This window comes from Trichosurus vulpecula, chromosome 6, assembly GCF_011100635.1.
Source record: "Trichosurus vulpecula isolate mTriVul1 chromosome 6, mTriVul1.pri, whole genome shotgun sequence".
NCBI lineage: Eukaryota > Metazoa > Chordata > Mammalia > Diprotodontia > Phalangeridae > Trichosurus > Trichosurus vulpecula.
In genome coordinates this window covers 216381858-216396551 of record NC_050578.1, presented here as the reverse complement: position 1 = coordinate 216396551, position 14694 = coordinate 216381858, and the positions used below count along the sequence as shown (strand labels likewise).

Below are 14694 nucleotides of genomic sequence, written 5' to 3'. Positions count from 1 at the left end.
AAGGTAACGCGGAGGGAGACAATACTGCTAGCTCTGACCCTAGACTCTGCCTGCGGATAGCGGGGGACAAGTACACAAATGGCTATGATCGATATAAGGGAGAGTGAGATAAGAGCTATGAATCCGTCCAGGGGGTGCTATGGGGCATTTGAGGGAAAAATCAGGAGGGCTTCGTGGAAGAGGTGACCCCCAAGCTGGTCCTGGAAGAAATGAGTAGATAATGGTCCTGCCCTTTCCTGGGGGAATCAGAGGTGTCAGATCCCTGGGCGTGCATCAGCTTCCCCTCCCCCCAGCAGCTGAGGGCCCCAAGTTTGGAGTCTGGGGATTCCTGGGGTTGTGGGTGAGTGGGGCCAAAGGGGGAAGTCGCTTACAGGATGTGCTAATGTAGCCCAAAAAATCTAGTAGTTTATATTGTTTCATTTTTTAAAAAAATTAAGTTTCGTTTTCGGCTCTTTAGTGTGATGAATAAAAATAATGTCCTTTATGATTTAGCATCCAAAAATGTTCGTCTTAAATAAAATTTTCTGAGCGCACACCGTAATGAAATGTGCTGCGCACGACCATGGGGGGGCGGGATGACAAGTGAAGGGAATCTTGGAAATGAGGTTTACCGTAAGGAGGAGGGCAGCGACCAGGTGGGAAATCTAGGAGGGGAGGGGTAAAGAGCAGGGAGGGTGCGAGGTGGGGGGAGGGTAGAGCACTGCATCCAGCCCCAGTTATCTATCATGGATCGACCCTCTAAGATTCCCCAGATTTGGGAAGATGAAGTGAAGACGCGCCATCATAAAATTCTCCCAATTTTACTAACTACCAGGGACTAAGGCTGGATTCGAATCCAAGTCCTCTGACGGCAAAGCCTGGGCTGTCTCCATGGCACTAGGCAGCCTCGCTTCTCCACGAATAATCTCCCCAAGCAAATAATCTGCCCCGGAGAATGGTTAGTGATCAATTGAATAACTAGATTTCGATGAAAGTAAAAAGAGTGGAGAGCGGGAGGGGAACTGGGGGCAATAAAAAAAGCCCCTCCCCTCCCCTCCCCTTCCTTTCCTGCCGTCCTGTCTTCTCCTCCCCTCTTCCCTCCCCTCCCTCTTCTACCCCCTCCCCCTCCCCCTCCATCTCTGCTCCCTTCACTCACAGCTTCCTTCTTCTCCTCCACCTCCAGGCGGCCCTCCCGGATCTCCCCTCTCTTTCGCTCTGATGCTAGATAAGTAGGGGTGAGCAGCGGGCTGGGGCATCCCAAGCACGTGGGGCACGGACTCTTCCGAGGGCTACGGACCGAGTGAAGCAGGAGCTCCAAGTCGGTAAGTGCCAGGGGTGGTCAGAAAATCGAAACTGAGATCTTACCATGTATTGGTAATACCAAGTATTACAATGGTAAAGTCCCTTATACCGCAACCCACCCCCGGAAAGGGAAACTGAGCCCGCAATAAGGCAAGGGAGCTCAAAGCTGAACTTAGCCTCAAGGTCTAATTCTCTCTGGCACACCCCTACTCCCCCCCTCCATTCCCCTTGGGTCCTGAAGCAACTCCCCATCCCCCCTTCTCCCCTGGGAGGTGCAGAAGCTAAGACTCTACCCTTCCGCCCCACTGGTACCAGCCCCCCTTCCTCTTCTAGATCTGAGGAGCCTGCTCAGCCACTCCTCCCTCACCTCCTTCAAACCAGCTGAGCTCAGCCAATTGCCCCCAGCCCCTGCCAGCCTGGTTATCTGTCACTCTCAGGCACCATGGTTCATTTCTCGTCGTCAGAGGTCCGGCAGCTGCTGCACAACAAGTTTGTGGTTGTCCTGGGAGACTCCAGTGAGTTTGAGGACCTTTTCTCTGCCTCTCCACCTTCCCTCCGCCCCCATCTGCCCTTGGCTGCATCCCCAATACTCCTCCTAAGTCTATCTGCCAGCCTGTGCCCCGTACTTCTGGGCCTCCACTGTTCTCAGTGTATCTGCCCTTATCTGTGGCCTTCACTCCCCCAAGGAGAGGGGCTGGGGGAGGAAGGCTCTAGGGTGTGGGGCTCTGCCTCAGCCCCGCCTCCTCCGCCATGTCTCTCCCCAGTCCAGAGGGCTGTGTACAAGGACCTGGTACTTCTGTTGCAGAAAGACTCCCTACTGACAGAAGCCCAGCTCAAGGCCAAGGTGAAGGGTTATCCCCGGGGAAGGAAGGATTGACCCAAGGCCCCTGGATTTGGAGGGAACAGCCTGGGGAGAGGAAAATCCTGGGCAAGGGGTGTGTGTGTGTGGGGGAGTGGGGTGTGAAGTCTTTTCAAGGGGATCAATGGCCTTGTTTGTAGGGATATTGACCAGTGTGTCTCATATCCAAAGGAATTATGCCACTGTCTGCCCCGGGGCTGGCTGGTATGAGTGGGGGATCCTACAGGAGATAAGGGGAGAAAGGGTGACCAGGTGTGGTACGGCTGACGGATCTATGTCTGGATTAGGGCGAGCTGAGCTTCGAGCAGGACCGGCTGGTAGCAGGGGGACAGCTGGGTGAGCTACACAATGGGACTCATTATCGCGAGGTCCGCCAGTTCCTGTCCAGTTCAGGCCACCACCTCCTACGATTCTATTTTCTCACCCGTGTCTACTCAGCTTATGTGGAGGATGTCTTGGCCGAGTTAGAGCATGGGCCATCTCCTGATCTGGTTATCATAAACTCCTGCCTCTGGGACCTCTCCAGGTGAGAAGAGAAAGAGGTAGACAGGCACTGAGGCTGCCTTCTTCCCCTTTCCCATCCCCTGGTCTCTGGGATTCAAATACAAACCTCTTGACCTGTCATCTTTTTGTTTCTGTGACATTTGCAGATGTTGGGCAGATTTGGATAACTAAGTGTTCCCTATAGGGAGTGCCCTCCCATATACACCCTGATCCTTCCTAAAACTGAATCTTCCCATACACGTGTATCTTGGTCTCTAGGTATGGTGGTGATGCCATCAGAAGTTACCAGGAAAACTTGGAATGTTTATTTGAAAGAATGGAACAAGTGCTGCCTGCCTCCTGCCTTCTAGTCTGGACCCTGGCCATGCCACTGGGCGAACGCCTTACAGGAGGTTTTCTGCTGCCAGAGGTGAGATGGCAGAGATTCTCCTCACTCCTCCTCATATCCGTGTCTATGCCATGCCAGCCCTGCCTTTGGGGAGAAGAGGGACCTGAGTCTGTTGTGCATTCCTCAGCTGCAGTCAGCGACGGGCTCTCTGCGTGCGGATGTGTTGGAAGCAAACTTCTACTGTTCCATGCTGGCAGATGGGCACCGCTTCGATGTGCTCGACCTGCATTTCCACTTCCGACATGCAGTTCAGCATCGGCGTTTGGATGGCATCCACTGGGACCAGCATGCCCACCGCCACGTCTCACAGCTGTTGCTGGCCCATGTGGCTGAGGCCTGGGGGGTGGAGGCTCCCCGCCGGAGCATCCCTTTTGGTGAGCTACCTCCTCAGAATGGTGGGAGGGAGGGGAGGATTAAAGTGCCTCCAGAACAGAAGGAATGAGTCCATTTCTTCGTAAGAAATGAGATGTCATGAGACAATGTATCAACCTTGATGTGCGAGATCCAAAGATTTAGATTTAGAAGGGAAGGGATTTTTCTCAGTCACAAAGGTAGCAAATGGCAGAACCAGAATTCAGCCTTTCTTTCTAGCACACACCATGTCTCTACTGGATCCCTAATAGTACAGTTATCCTTTCCACATCAAGGGGGTCAGGGGTGCAACATCCCCACCATCCGAAAAATCTTCATAAAACTTTTTGGCCTTCCCTTTGTACCAGAGAAGATTAATTTTTTTCTTTTTCTTTTATGGGGTGTTTACAGTACCTTATTGTAAAATTTGCATTAAGTATTTGGTCATTGGCTGTGTCATCTGCTGACCCTCATGTGTCATCTGAGGCTTCCGCAAAATTCCCCTAGCAATTCCCATTTAATTTCTTATGCCAACCCACAATATATCAGAACTTCGATGGACAAAGTTGTGATGTGGAAGAGATAACTGTAGTCTGGGCTGGGCATTAAGAAGGATACCCTAGCCATGGAGAGTCAGACTCTACCCTCGTGAAGCTTCCAGTCAAGTGGGGATAGAAGACCTAGATACAGCTGTGTTAATACTTGTGCAAAAGATCTGTAAAGTCAAGGATGTCAGTTGTAATGTTATCCAGGTGAGAGGTGATGAGGGCCTGAAGTAGGACAGTAATTGTTAAATGGAGAGGAGAGGAGGGACTGGAAAGAGAAGTTACACGGAGGTTGAATTGACAGGATTTGACAGCTGATTGATTGTGAAGGAAAGAGAAGAGTGAAAGGTGGCTCCGAGGCTAGACTGAGAGGGGCATAGTGGTGAACTGTCGGGATAGAGGTGCCTACCAAGAAGTTGGGAATGTGGTGCTAGAATCTGGAGAGAGATTAGAGTGGGATATAATATAGATTTAGGACTATCCAGAAGGAGTGATCAACAGGGTCAAAAGCACATAGGTCAGAAAGGACTAAAATAAAGGCCATTGAATTTGACAGTTAAAATGAGGAGGTAACCTAAGACCCAAGATGTAGGTGGGGGGAGAGAAAGGCAAGTCAGTATGAAAAGCTAGGGGACTTGAGCCAAGTGAAGGAAGTTTGGAACAGAGATGGGGAGGAGGGGAATCCAGGGGATTTCTCTATCCCTGTCTGAACTGACTCCCCCATTTCAGGAGAGTGGAATGAGGAGCAGTCGTCCCTAGAATATCCAGGCCAAAGGTCCAAGGGAACTTCATTCTGGAGGCATCCAGCCCAGCCATCTGAGAGGACTTTGCCGCCCTGGAGACATCTACCTCCAGCAGCCGAGGAACCTCATTGTGGGAATCACCAGTCACTGGAGTGGTCCTTCTTAGAGCAGCCAGTGCATAGGGCTAAGGAGCCTGCATCCCGGAGATGTTCATCTCAGAGGACTAAGAGGCCTCCTTCCTTTGAGCCAGTAGCTGGAGAGACTGAAAGGCCTCTGACCTGGCTGGATAGGCAGCTCCAGCCCCAGTTCCAGCCTCCGGCCCAATTCCTGCCTTTGCCCCTACATTTACCCCTCCCTTCACCTCAAGTCCTTCCGCAAGACAGCTGCTTTTTCTCAGATAATCCTGTCCTGCCTGGCTACTCTCCCCTCAACTATATAGCCTTCGGTGATCCTTTACCTCCTCATGCCGGTAAGTGTGATTTCTTTCTCTCCCTCCCCAAGCCATGGAAACAGGGTCCCCATCTGGCCCCTGGAAGGTAGAAGAGTGACCTTCTCCTTTTCTTCCATGCAGAACTGGGCTCTGAAACAGTAACAGCCTTAATCTTCCTTTTCTGACCCACCTAACACCACTGGGAGGGGCCTGGGTAGCTAGGTGTGTCAGATCGATCCATTTTTTGTAGATAAGAAAAGGGCCCTACCCTGGCAGGGCCAAAAGACTTCTTGTCCAAGGTCTCAAAATGGAGGTAAGTGACCAAGCCAATGGCTTGTGACCCCTCATGCCTTTTTTTTATTTAATATAGCATTGGATTCCACACCTGGTCCCAGGCCTCTTGCCCAATCTCTTCCTCACTATGGACAGCGCCACAATCTGGTAATGCGACGTGTCCCGCGTCATGTGCCTAATGGTCCCTATAGCCGCTCAAGGCAGGGAGGCCCCAGTAGACAGTGGTCCAGACCTGGCCAAACACAATGAACGACCTCCTTCCTGCCCAAGGATATAGCTGGACATACTGACTTCATAGCCATGGGCAGATTGCCCTTCCTGTGGACATAGCCAGATGGATTGATTTTCACAAGTCTATCTCCTGTTTTTTACCAATAAAGATATGCCCTGCTGCTGGGGCAGAAGAACCTATTTCTGGCATGCGGCCCTCACTTCCTGCTACCGTGGCCTCCATTGTCCAGTGTTTCTAGTATCCTGCGCCAAATGACTTTTATAGCTAGGAGCAGCTAGATGGCACAGTGGATAGAGACAGGGCCAGGAATGAGGAAGTTCAAATCCAGCCTCAGACACTTACTAGTTGTGTGACCCTGGACAAGTCACTTAACCTCTGTTTGCTTTGGTTTCCCCACCTATAAAATGGATTTTTAGACCTACCTCGAAGTGTTATTGCAAGAATCAGATGAGATACTTGTGAAGTACTCAGCCTAGTGCCTGGCACATAGTAGGTACTATGTGAATGTTTATTCCTTTCTGTCTTCCTCTTTCCTTTCCTTTCCACTTCCCTGGTCCAGGGAAGGGGCATGGGTCTAAGCCACAGGCTGATCCTTGCTGTGCACATAGCATATGTCCTTTCATGGACATAACTGGAAAGACTGATACCAGTGGTAACCGGCACAGCTGGATAGACAAATCAGTTCTGGAGAACTGTTTATACCAAATTGTAGAGGAGTAACAGTCCGTCAATGGAAGGAGTACATGCATGAACAAAATCACAGCTCTTTGAAATATCTAATTGCAACAAATGTTAATTAAGTCCCTATGCTGTTCAAGAGCCTTTATTATGATTCTGGGAAGCACATTGCTAAAATGTGGAAGCTGGGAGGGAGATTAGAACAGGGAATGTCAACAGTCTCCTTCCCTCACCCAAGGTGATACCTCTTTGAACCTCTCTGATGCACTTATCCTATAAAAATTGTGTAAGGGGAATTCCCCAATCAATTTCATTTATGGGGTAGTGAGCCTTCTCTTCGCCTTCTGATTTTTGAAAGCCCAGCACAGAGGGCACAGATATGCTTAGTAGTACCTTGTAAAATCAAAGACAACTTCTGATTGCTGTTCATCCTTCATTCTCGAAGAGGACAGATGACATCACAAGTGTGAACACTTTGTGGATATGAGTGGGGCAGAGCCACCCAGCATCTTCAGCCTCACTCTCTCCTAGAGTCATCGAAGTCCATTGGCAAGACAAAGGTCAAGACCAATGGTGATAGACCAGGATGCAGTAGGTGACCTTGGCCTTTCTAAGTCTCAGTTTGTCTGCAATTTCTGCTTAGATCTCGGAATCTTCTGATTAGATCTCATTTGAGGGGCACTCGATGAATTGGTATGGGGCAGTTAGGTGGCATGGTAGATACAGTGCTGGGCCTGGAGTCTGGACCTGAGTTCAATTCCAATCTTAGACACCTAATAGCTGTGTGACCCTGGCCAAATCACTTAATACTGTTTTTGCCTTGCTTCTTCATCTATAAAATGAACTGGAGAAGGAAATGGCAAATGATTCCAGTATCTTTGCCAAGAAAATTCTGAACAGGGTCATGAAGAGTCAGATATGACTGAGTAAACAGCGACAAAGATGAATTAGGTTAGAGGCCCCTTGCCCTACCCAACTGATAGTGGGATAGGTGGCTAGGATTTGGTGACTAGGGCTATCCCCTAATGAATGGTTTGGCATGAACTTGAGAAGACAACCACCACTTTGCTTGGTACCCTGGCCCACCTGGCCCTTGTCCTTCAGCTCTCCCTCATGGCCTCAACCACTGGGCTTACTGACCTTGAGATTCTTTGAGTTTTGACTATTGTCAAATAGTCTATGCCTCCTTGAGGAGGCCTGACCCCCTCCCTCAATGGTAGACAGATTCTGATTCTTGACCAAGGCTATGCAGATGGGGTGGAAAGAGATCTGATTATGGAGTTAGGGGGACCTGGCTTCCTATGCAATTTCCAAATATGCCACACACTTGCCACACACACGTTACATGGTGAGACTTCCTTTCAGGGCCTCAGTTTCTCTATTGGTAAAGTGGACTGGCACTGGACCTGGAGTCCGGAAAGACCTGAGTTCAAATATGGCCTCAGACACTAGCTTTGTGACTCTGGGCAAGTCATTTAACCTTCATTTGCCTTAATCCACTAAAATGGCAAACCATTTTGCCAAGAAAACCCAGTGGACAGTATGGCCACAGTATGAAGGGGGGGGGGGTGTGGCGCGGGGTAGGGGGGCTCATAACATTCAATTAGCTATATACCTGATATATAGTTATCAACAGGACTGAACAACAAAACTAAAGTGGCTGGCCAAGTACAGCCCGAGGAACATCAAGTAAAAACAGTTTTGGGGGCCCATGAGTTAAGAATGGGTTTTACAGTTTTAAATACAGTAAAACTTTTAAAATGTAAAAAAACCTTAGTTGACTGGTCATAGACAAACAGGCCCCAAAAGACCATGGTTTGCTGACCCTTGAATGAGACAGTCACTAAGAACCATTGCAGCTCTAACAATCTGTGATTCAGTCTCCCCTGATTCATTGGGTAGGCCTTCCTTCTCCCCTAACTCCACAATCCTTTCCCATCTTCCCTTCTGCCCCCTGAGCAATTTTGGGAGGAGCAGACCTTTGAATTCCCTGAGAGGAACAGCCAGAAGAGCTGCCTAATGTAGGGATTGTGTCAAATGATTAACTTAATTCTTATTTTATTCCAATCTGCATTATTCAGTTTAGTGTGGTTCCATAATTAATAACAATACATATTTTATATATCTTATATTTAGGGCTAATTAGATATGGTTAGATAGATTCTTTCTTACATTAGGCCTCTAGGCCTTAGAACTTTAAACTACGTTATATGTTCATTTGCTTAACACAGAAAGCTAGCTAGAAGACCTCCACCCTTTCTTTTAGCCTGATGAGTAAATGACCAAGCCCATCTTAAAGGAGATGATCTAATGATATGGAAAATCCCCCAACTATTTTTGTTGCCTCACTGCCTTTTGTTATCCTCTATTGCTCATCACAGGGAAACAGCTATGAGTGTTTGGCCAACAGGTGACCCTTTGCCCTGCTCATTTTTTTGCTCATATAGATGATTTGTCCTTATGGGCATCAACCTTGCCCATCCTATGACCATTTTCTGCCCAAGGCTGTCATCAGCCTTTGATTGGATTGTGCTTTGTGTTCTCTTGAAGAGTCAAGGTACACATACATCTGGAGGGTCAATGTCAACCAAAGGTCTGTCAGTCAGTGAAATCCTGTATTTTATTTCGCATCATCTAGAATGTCTCTTTAACATCCTGTCAAACACTATAAAACTAAGGCCTTGGAGAAAGGAGGCATTTCATTCCAATCATGAGGAAGACTGAGTTCCTATTCATTAGAGAGGGCCAGGTCCCTTTAATAAATGGTTATTGGCTCAGAGCTCTGCCTCAGCATTTTTTCTTATGGATTGGACATTTTGGGGCCTATATAGGATTCCTCTTAATGTGCCTACCCAGAGTTACAGCATGGCAAGGGGAAAGAGGGATGCTTCTCTGGTTCCCTTCCCCTTGAGTCAGGAATTGCATGGGGCCACTCCTGGGATTGTTTGATCTGGGCTGAGTCCTTTTCCCTCCATTACTCAGTGTTTTCAACTAGTAGCTAAGTCCAAGGGATATGGAGTCGGAATTTTGCAGAATGATTTAATATTTTGTTTCTTCCCCATTTATACGTAAAAGCAATTTTAACATTCTTTTTTAAAAAATTTCGAATTCCAAATTGCCTCTGTCCCTCCCTCCCCTTCCCCCACATTGAGAAGGCAAGGAATTTGATATAGATTATACACGTGCAGTCACACAATACATTTCCGTGTTAGTCATGTTGTGAAAGAAAACACAGACTCCCACTCCCCCTTCTCCCCAAAAAACCAAAACCCAAGAAAAATAAAGTAAAGAAATAGTATGCTTGGATCTGCACTCAGACCCCATCAGTTCTTTCTGTGGAGATAGGTAGCATTTTTCCACCTAAGTCCTTCGGGATTGTCTTGCATCATTGTGTTGCTGAGAACAGCTAGGTCATTCACATTTGAAGGACTTGGGTTCTAATTCCAGCTCTGCTTCCTAGTACCTGAGCCACCTGGGGCAGATCTCTTTTCAGTGGGCCTTCTCCACAAAAGGGATAAATGAAAAAGCGTTTACTAAGTGCTTATGTGCTAAGCACTGGGGACAAAAAAGCACTATAATTCCTGCCCTCCAGGAGCTTACTGTGCAATTGGGGAGTTGTAGCCTGAAGGTCCAGATTTTGACCCCATAACCAGGACTGGGAATGGAACCTCCGGGCAGTCCACTGACATACCTTTTAAGGGACAAAATAAGGAAAGTTGGTTAAATGATCTCTGACATCCTGAAAGGACTACCATGATTGAAGCTACATACCCAAGCATTGGGGTCAGTCAACCATGTAGTAAGTATGTGCCAAGCCCTGAGCTAAGGGTGGGGAGAGGGGTAACAGAATAACAAAAATAGTCCCTGCCCTCAAGGAATTAACAATCTAATGGGGGGGAGGGGCTTGACAACAAGCAAATAACTATGTTTAGAATGTTTAGAATGCTATAACCTTGAATATGATTGTGATCGATTTATTACAGAACAAAACATGACCCCTCCACTCAAAGTAACTAATTTTAGGCTTCCAGACCAACATCGATTGGATGGAGAAGTTGACTAAAGCAGCCCATGGTGACACCCTGTACTTGTCAGCAGCAGATGTTGTACCTCCCAGCTGGTATGCAAATTTGCCAATCCTAAAATGTTTGCGGTATTCGAGTTTTATGCAAAGGAGTGAACCTTAAGCTGCAACACTATGATGAGATTCAGCCCGCTATTTCAGTGGCTATAAAATTCAGAGACTCCAGACCTCACCTCGAGCAGCATTTGAGCTCCCAGAGCACTCAGGTAAATTATGTGCCATGTCTGGGGGTCTCCATTTCTCTTGTACCCGCTGGACTCTTCTCTCAGTAAATGTTTTCCTGGTTTACTGTGAGTTGAGAATTGAGGCCCTTCATTTCCACATTGACATATATACCCAGATATATATTAGGTAAATTGGAGGTAATCTCAAAGGGAAGATTTTAGCATACAGCCCTAAATGAATAATAGTCAGCTGTGGGCACACTTCTGGCTCCTGCCCTCCCCTTGGAGCCCCAGGGGAGACAATCCTCAAGGCAGAATGTCAAAGAACTAGAGAGAACCCCTCAAATTCAGCATGTCCCAAACTGAGCTCATCATCTTCCAACCCAAGACTTAGCCCTCCCCCAAATTATTCTTGCTGTCATCTTTGAAAGTCATAGTGAAAAGAACATACACTATGACATGAGAAGTTAGTTTGAATTCTGGCTCTGCCACTGTTATTGGGCACTTATACTAAATTAGTCAGTAATGGCCCCAAGGCTTGTCATGTACATTTTATTGCTGCCCTGCCCATAACCAGTAAATGTTTAATTTGTCAAATGGGGAAATCCAACCTGAACTCTTAACATTCCTCTCCCTCCCTTTGAGAATCTTTCGCCATTTCCCCCTACCTAGACTGATCACCTAGAGTTCACTCTGTTGATTCAATAAGGTTCTTCTAGATGACCAAACTATGTCAAACAATCGGTAAGCTACAATGGACCATTTAGTGATGTCATAGACACAAGGAGAACTACAGATTTCAGGACCACAGTGACCTGGTTAAGTTGATGTTCAACTGCCTATGATAACTGACCAGAAGTCCTTATGGATGGGAAACTTACTGTACCTCCAGAGAGAAGGCCAGAGATAGACAGGAGCTATAGTTTCAGAGGGATATGCAGCAATTCTTAGGTAAGAAGAGTAGAAATGAAAGCAGAGGAGGGAGGAGAGAGAGAGAGAAAGAGAGAGAGGAGAAACAATGAAAGACCATCAGCAAAAAGTTTAGAGATACTACCCCCTTACAAAGCTCTATGAACAGTATTTCTCCCCCTCCAATACCACATGGACTGTATATTTTTTCCAATGTATTCTATATATATTTCTGAATGTATATGTCATTTTCTAGATAGAATGCATGCTTGACAGCACAAACCGTCATTTTTGTCTATCCCCAGCACCAAAATCCAGTGGTTGGCACATAAAAGGCACTTAATATTAGTACTAAACGATTGACCTCTTTGAAATGAAAACTTCTCAATATCAAGAAGGCTATACAGTTATGGTTTTACTCCCTGATTTGGCATTTGAAGCTGTTGTGGGGGAAATATCTCCTCTCTGAGTTCATGTGATAGACAATATAATACATGTGTGCGTGCGTGCGTGCGTGCGTGTGTGTGTGTGTGTGTATAACAATGCTGAAAGTTTAGTGGCAACAGCCTAGATTTTACTATCATGCTCAAGCATAGGTTCAGACCTCAGAGAAAACCTGAACAATCATGAGGATTCTGTCAAGGTTTCTTATAGGCAAAATTATATCATAGTGATAAATAATTCTTTTACGTATTGCAACCGTGTACATTTCTCCTAGGCCATAATAGTTAAAGAGAAGATAGATCTGTACTTCTGATAGGGTATAGGCTTTGGAACTCTCTTTGAATCTTCCCACTTGATCTGGCATTTGTGTGAGGCCATAAGCCTTCCATTATCACCGTGTCCTAATTTCTGTTATCCTTAACCTAGTCTAGCGCTCCATTGCCTGTTATCTTCAGGTAGCCTTTAGCTACTTCCCACTCTTGAGCCCATTCTCTTGGTTCCTGGAGTCTGACCTCTAGTCACCCCAGTCCCATCAAGATCCTCCCTAGACCCCTCCTCACATCACCCCAGACTACTTGGTCACGCCTAGATCCATCTTGCCTCTGTGAAGGTGCTCAGATTCATTCTGGCTGTCATCACAAGGGCTCTGATTCTGTTTGGCTCAGGAGCATCACAAATGCTCAGATTCCTTAAGTCTATCCAATGTAGCTAATTTTTGGTGAACGTTATTTTTCTTTGGCTTGGATCGAATTCATTCAAGTAGGACCCATGCTATTTGGGGGTTCCAGCACCCCTGAGCCTCAACACTTCTTCCAGTGTCATAAAAGTTGAACAAACTTGGTTAAACAGTGATAATCTCATATACCTTCTAAGGAAACAAATTTTCTCAAAATCTATTGGCAAACTAAGTCAGGTAACAGGTTAAACTACATTTACAGGGTTCACAAATAGATTAATTGGGGAGGAGGATTTATATGTCTCCAAGGAGTCAGGGATAGTTTAGATTCTTCTTCTAGCTTCTTATCTAAGGAATGTTTAAGACTCAAGTAAAATTTCATGTCCCATGGAATAGATTTTGGTCAAGTGAGGTTAATATTAAGACAGACTTTTAGTTAACCAAAATTTGTAGGAGATAGGACCCTGAGTTCTGAATACTAAAAGGAAATTTAAAATTTTCGTAATAGTCTCCAGGTTTTGATCATAGATAGATCCTTAATACCTCTCTTTGATCACTCATAAATTCTATCAGTCTCTGCCCTGGACATATTTTCAACTGGACTTATGCCTACATTTCTACAGGCAGACATAAACATCAGAAAACTATGATCATCAATATTGAATAAAACAAAGTCTCCTTGATCCAGCTTGTTCCTGGTGACCCATTCCAAATGTCCACATAATCAGATTATCTCATCTTGGTTCTTAGCTGTCCCATGTAGCAGTCTGCTCCTTGGAAACATTTTCCCTTGGAAATTCTGGAATAGACCTCATCCCCAAGATGGTTCTGGAGAGGTGTTCCTCCTAGTAAACTACTTCTCTGATTCTAAGTCACTTGCAGAAAGTCCCTAAGCAATGCTGAATAAGACTCAACACAATTTAGTTAGCCCTGACACAGCTTCTTAAATTTGATCTTCCAGTAACTAGTTCTGATTGGATATAGGCTCTGGGAACCCCCTTGAATTCTCCTTGAATCTTCCCACTTGATCTGGTGTCCCAAGCACCCCTAAACCCTAAAACCTCAACATATGGTTCCCTGACCTGGAATTGAACCCAGGTCAGGGCAGTGAAAATGCTCGGGATTCCAAAATACTGACATGCCAGGTCCTGCCAAATGAATTCAACCCAAGCCTTCTTACAGCCAAAGAGAAAAATAAAGTTTATTAAAGATTCACCATCTTGGGTAGAGTTTTGAGAAATCTCACCATTTGTGATGCTGGTATTGACAAGCGGGCCAGATTCAATCTGCTGAGCTAGATTGAATCTGAGCACCTTCATGGAGGCAAGATGGTCTTATATACAGAAAGACTGTGGGAGGGATCTAGGGGTGGCTCTGGGGCGATGGGAGGAGGGGTCTAGGGAGGATCTTGAGGAGGAGTTTAATGAGGATCTTGATGGGACTGGGGTGACTAGAGGTCAGACTCCAGGAACCAAGAAAATGTGATTTTGATGGGATCAAGGGTGGGAAGTTGCTCTGTAACAGACAATAGAGGGCTAGGCTAGTTTAAAGGTAACAGAGATTTGGGCCTAGTGGCTTATGGCCTAAGGTGAACACTAGATCAAGTGGGAAGGTTCAAGGAGAGTTCAAGGGGGTTCCCAGAGCCTGTACCCCCATCAGTTCATGTGGTAAAAACCAGTTCTACTATTATAGAATGTTATTAACAACGGTGTTGAATACAGTTGACTTTGAGATGACCTTGCCTGATCTCAGAGCTATAAATTGCCTGAGGGCAATCAAAACCAGTTAAAAGAGAACTATGGAAACCAGTTAAAAAAAGAGAAAAGAGAAAAAAGCTCACTACTCTAATCAGGAGTTACCACTCCCAAAGCCTCCCTTGCCTTCCCTATGGACTTTCAGTTGTCATACAAAACAACTTAACAGTTTCTTGAGGCTGTGCCTCCCATGAGACTCCCTCACTGTTGCCCCCCACCCCAACCCGTTGTGGACACTCTTGCACCTTGGTGCTTTGTGGTGACCCTGAATTTCATTTCCCTTACTTTATTTAAGAGACCCTAGTTTTTGCTGTTTGGGTTATTTCTTTATTTCAAATTAACAAGAGGTATAAGAAGA

General features: G+C 46.2%; 1 protein-coding gene across 1 annotated transcript; it reads left to right on the top strand.

Moving 5' to 3' along the window:
- The first annotated feature begins 912 nt into the window (after window positions 1–912).
- PCED1A (PC-esterase domain containing 1A) lies at window positions 913–5796 on the top strand. The gene is made up of 9 exons (XM_036764455.1): window positions 913–937; window positions 1163–1301; window positions 1719–1796; window positions 2046–2125; window positions 2428–2666; window positions 2903–3053; window positions 3160–3406; window positions 4658–5140; window positions 5472–5796. Exons 3-9 carry the CDS (start codon window positions 1724–1726, stop codon window positions 5642–5644), a joined length of 1446 nt encoding a protein of 481 aa, XP_036620350.1. The 5' UTR covers window positions 913–937; window positions 1163–1301; window positions 1719–1723; the 3' UTR covers window positions 5645–5796.
- Window positions 5797–14694: the final 8898 nt, after the last annotated feature.